General features: G+C 32.9%; 1 protein-coding gene across 1 annotated transcript in view; it reads right to left on the bottom strand.

Moving 5' to 3' along the window:
- Positions 1 to 2,752, bottom strand: part of LOC119676089 — a 6,941-nt gene extending 4,189 nt beyond the window's left edge. Inside the window, exons 1-2 of the mRNA XM_038087316.1 lie at positions 2,651 to 2,752; positions 2,459 to 2,537 (exon numbers count right to left, since the gene is read on the bottom strand). Of these exons, the coding sequence (XP_037943244.1) occupies positions 2,459 to 2,537; positions 2,651 to 2,752 (181 nt within the window). The remainder of the gene's footprint in view (positions 1 to 2,458; positions 2,538 to 2,650) is intronic.
- Positions 2,753 to 3,219: the final 467 nt, after the last annotated feature.

Raw genomic sequence — 3,219 nt, forward strand, 5'->3', positions numbered from 1 at the left:
AGCTTGAGAGTGTGGGCAGTTGTTAGATTGAAATGTTAATAATCCAGTTGGCATACAACGCAACGCATCTTGGATGGAGTGTGTGGTTGAGGGTGGCCAAAGCACAAAAAGGCTACTTGACTGTAAAGGAATATTTGTATGGAAATTCGTATTGCCTGACTTATGACTTTGATCATTATGCAGTTAGGATTCTTTTTTATGTTTTGATTGGTCTTTTATTTCCTTTGATTTGTTTCGAAATTTTCCAATTGTTGCTTGTTGTTGTACTTGTTGTAGTTGTTGTAACGATTTTACTTTGAAAATTTTCCTTTTGGGCATATTTATATGAGCAATTTATGCGGTCGTTCATAAATTTGCCGTTTAAGGAAAAATACAATATTTGATTTGATGAAATATCCTTGATTGGATTGATGCGTATTGATGAACAAAACCCAAATTGCTACATACCATGTAAATTAGTATCTATAAGGATATCGTCAATAAATAATTTTTGTTTTTACTACCGTTTTTATGCTAAAAGGTCTTTGTACACTAAAATTGTTAATATGAATTGAAATGAATGGTGAAAGGACATACAGGATATGAAATTGTTTAAAGCATTTAACTATATTCATAAACATGAAATTATACAACCAAACAAAAAAAAAATATTTACATTTTTGTATAAATTGATTTCTGTATTTTTCTGTATTTTTATAAATGTATTGTATCTGGGCAAGGACTTATGATAGTTAAAAACATAATTATTATTGATTATTTAGTCATGAAAATTCATCAATAAGCAAATATTTGAAGTACAAAACTTCTGAAAACTTAATACTATACATTTTAGAGAATTATGATTTAATAAAGTCAGGCGTGCCTTAAGAAATCCACACTGGGAAAACCTCACAATCTACCATATATAGCTTTTATTGTAACAGACTTTTTAGTTCTACATCTACAAATCTTCCTTTCTGCGCTTTACTTTTTCTAAGCAAAAGGGAAGAATTATTGGAATGACCACCTTTCTTGCTCAATGATTCAAATGCTCTAACATTTATGTACTAGGTATTGGTTCCAGTGGAAAGACCTTTATGAAGATCAAAGTAAACCAAATCATTATTTTAATCTTATTTACTGGCCAGATTTTCAGTTACTAATGGAACTTAATAAACTTGTGTCTACTGTTTTGCAGAATGGTTGCAGTACCAGATCAGCAATTAGCTTTCCCCTAAAATTGAAAAATCCGCGTAAGATACCTTAATATATAAAAAATACAAAAAAAATTTATCCCTTCGAATTTAGATAATTTAACAAATCTTTCTTCATTTCCGAGGAACACTCCATAAAACTCCGGAAGCTGAAGTTTTGAGCGCAAGGACAAATATGCAGATCTATTTCTTCAGTAGACCACAGCCACAGACCACATAATTATTTTTTATTACTGTAAGTTACTACAATGAATATTAAAAGGGACGCGTAGTTTCCCTGAATGGGTACCTATACACTAGCGAGCTGAGAGAACTGCAGTAATTCTTGCAGTATAAAGGCGATCTTTTTAATGTTTTCCGAGATCTGGTTTTGTTATAAGAGTTGTATTACATGCATTATTATAGACAAGGTAAAGAAAATAGAGATAAGTACTTCTCTTAACAATATACAGTGTAATTAAAACTGTTACCTCTAAGTATACATCTAAGGAAACAGCAAGGCACTTCAAACTGTCCATGTTTTCATTGCCTTCAATGTTCCTATGTCCAGGAACCCAGATAAGAGTGATGTCATCTAACCGGTTCAGCTCATTAATTGGGACTCTACATTCTTTAACTAGCGTTGATTTTATGATCAAGGATAGAAGCGCTTTACTTGCCACTTGTCTGTCAAGTTGTTATTAGAAATGCCAACACTACATCCGTTCTTAATATAATTAGTCATATAAACTTTAACCTGAATTGCTGGAGGCCCCTATAGTTAGGTAGCCTAAAGTGGCTTCTATCCCGTCGACCATATTGACTATCCGTGAAAATTGGCGAACTGTAGTTAGTTTGGAAGTTTTTCTTTTCACTGCGTTTCTTAATGGAAGTGATGACTGAAAATTCCTTTCATAGCATAACAATGGAGTCAAATATTATTTTAGAGAGTTCTCATTATTTTTCTATTTAATATTGACCAAATATGATTAAAATTACAAAATACGAAAATAAGACCATGTTTTTGGTTTTAAACAGATTGAATGGGAATGCATTTAATAATATTTTGACTTGTGTTAAAGTTACTCTTAGAACTAATTTTAAATAAGTCTTTAGAAATTTAAAATAACTCTTCTTTACTCGCTTTTGACATGAACGAACAAAGTGGAAAATAACGAAGATACTACAATCCTGCTTAAATTTATGGATAAAAATCTACTTATTGAATTCATTTTGAGGAGATGAAACGTACGCGATTGGAAAGACAATAAATATACCCCATATACCTTCACCTTTAAGCATCATTGCACACACTCCATATTCCATATTCTGACACTCCAGTATTCCTACTCCCAGGTTAACTAACTAATACAATCAAATATTGAAATTAGAAATGCATTTAAATTTTAAATAAACATCGGAAGATGGAGACGCTGGCACAACTTCAAGACAAATCCACCATAATCGACGCGTCTTACTTTTGCAATTTCCATACAGACTACAAAGGCGACAACTACTACTAACTGTTCTGGTATTCCCACTACCGCAGATGGTATTGGTATTGGTGTTGTGGCCACCATTGTTAGAGGTAGTGTTGTTGTTGTTGTTGTACCCGTAATTGTATTTGTAAATTGCAAAAGTGCAGAGATGGCATTCACCTCTGCGCTCTATTAGTCCCGTGCGTTTTGCCATAACAAAATCAAGTCATTTGCCATTTAGCATCTCTTCTCACTGCGCGAATGTTTTTTCTAGTCCTTTTTTGCACTTGTTATCATTATTGACTATGTTGTTGCTGTTGTTGTTTTTTAATGAAATGTTATTTAACAAATACAAAAAAAGGATGTGCAAATGAAAAAAAAAATGAAATGAATGGAATACTTTTCACTTGGCTTAATGACAGCCGGCGAAGTCGTAGACGCAATGATGGCGGCAACTTCCGGTTTTGTTTTGGTGTTTTTAATATGCCGAAGCATCACAGAGAATAGATGAAGCACTAAGCGGGATACAGGGGTACATGTCGTTACGATGCATATCAGTTTTGTAGATG

This window comes from Teleopsis dalmanni, chromosome 2, assembly GCF_002237135.1.
Source record: "Teleopsis dalmanni isolate 2A chromosome 2, ASM223713v2, whole genome shotgun sequence".
In the NCBI taxonomy this organism is placed as follows: domain Eukaryota; kingdom Metazoa; phylum Arthropoda; class Insecta; order Diptera; family Diopsidae; genus Teleopsis; species Teleopsis dalmanni.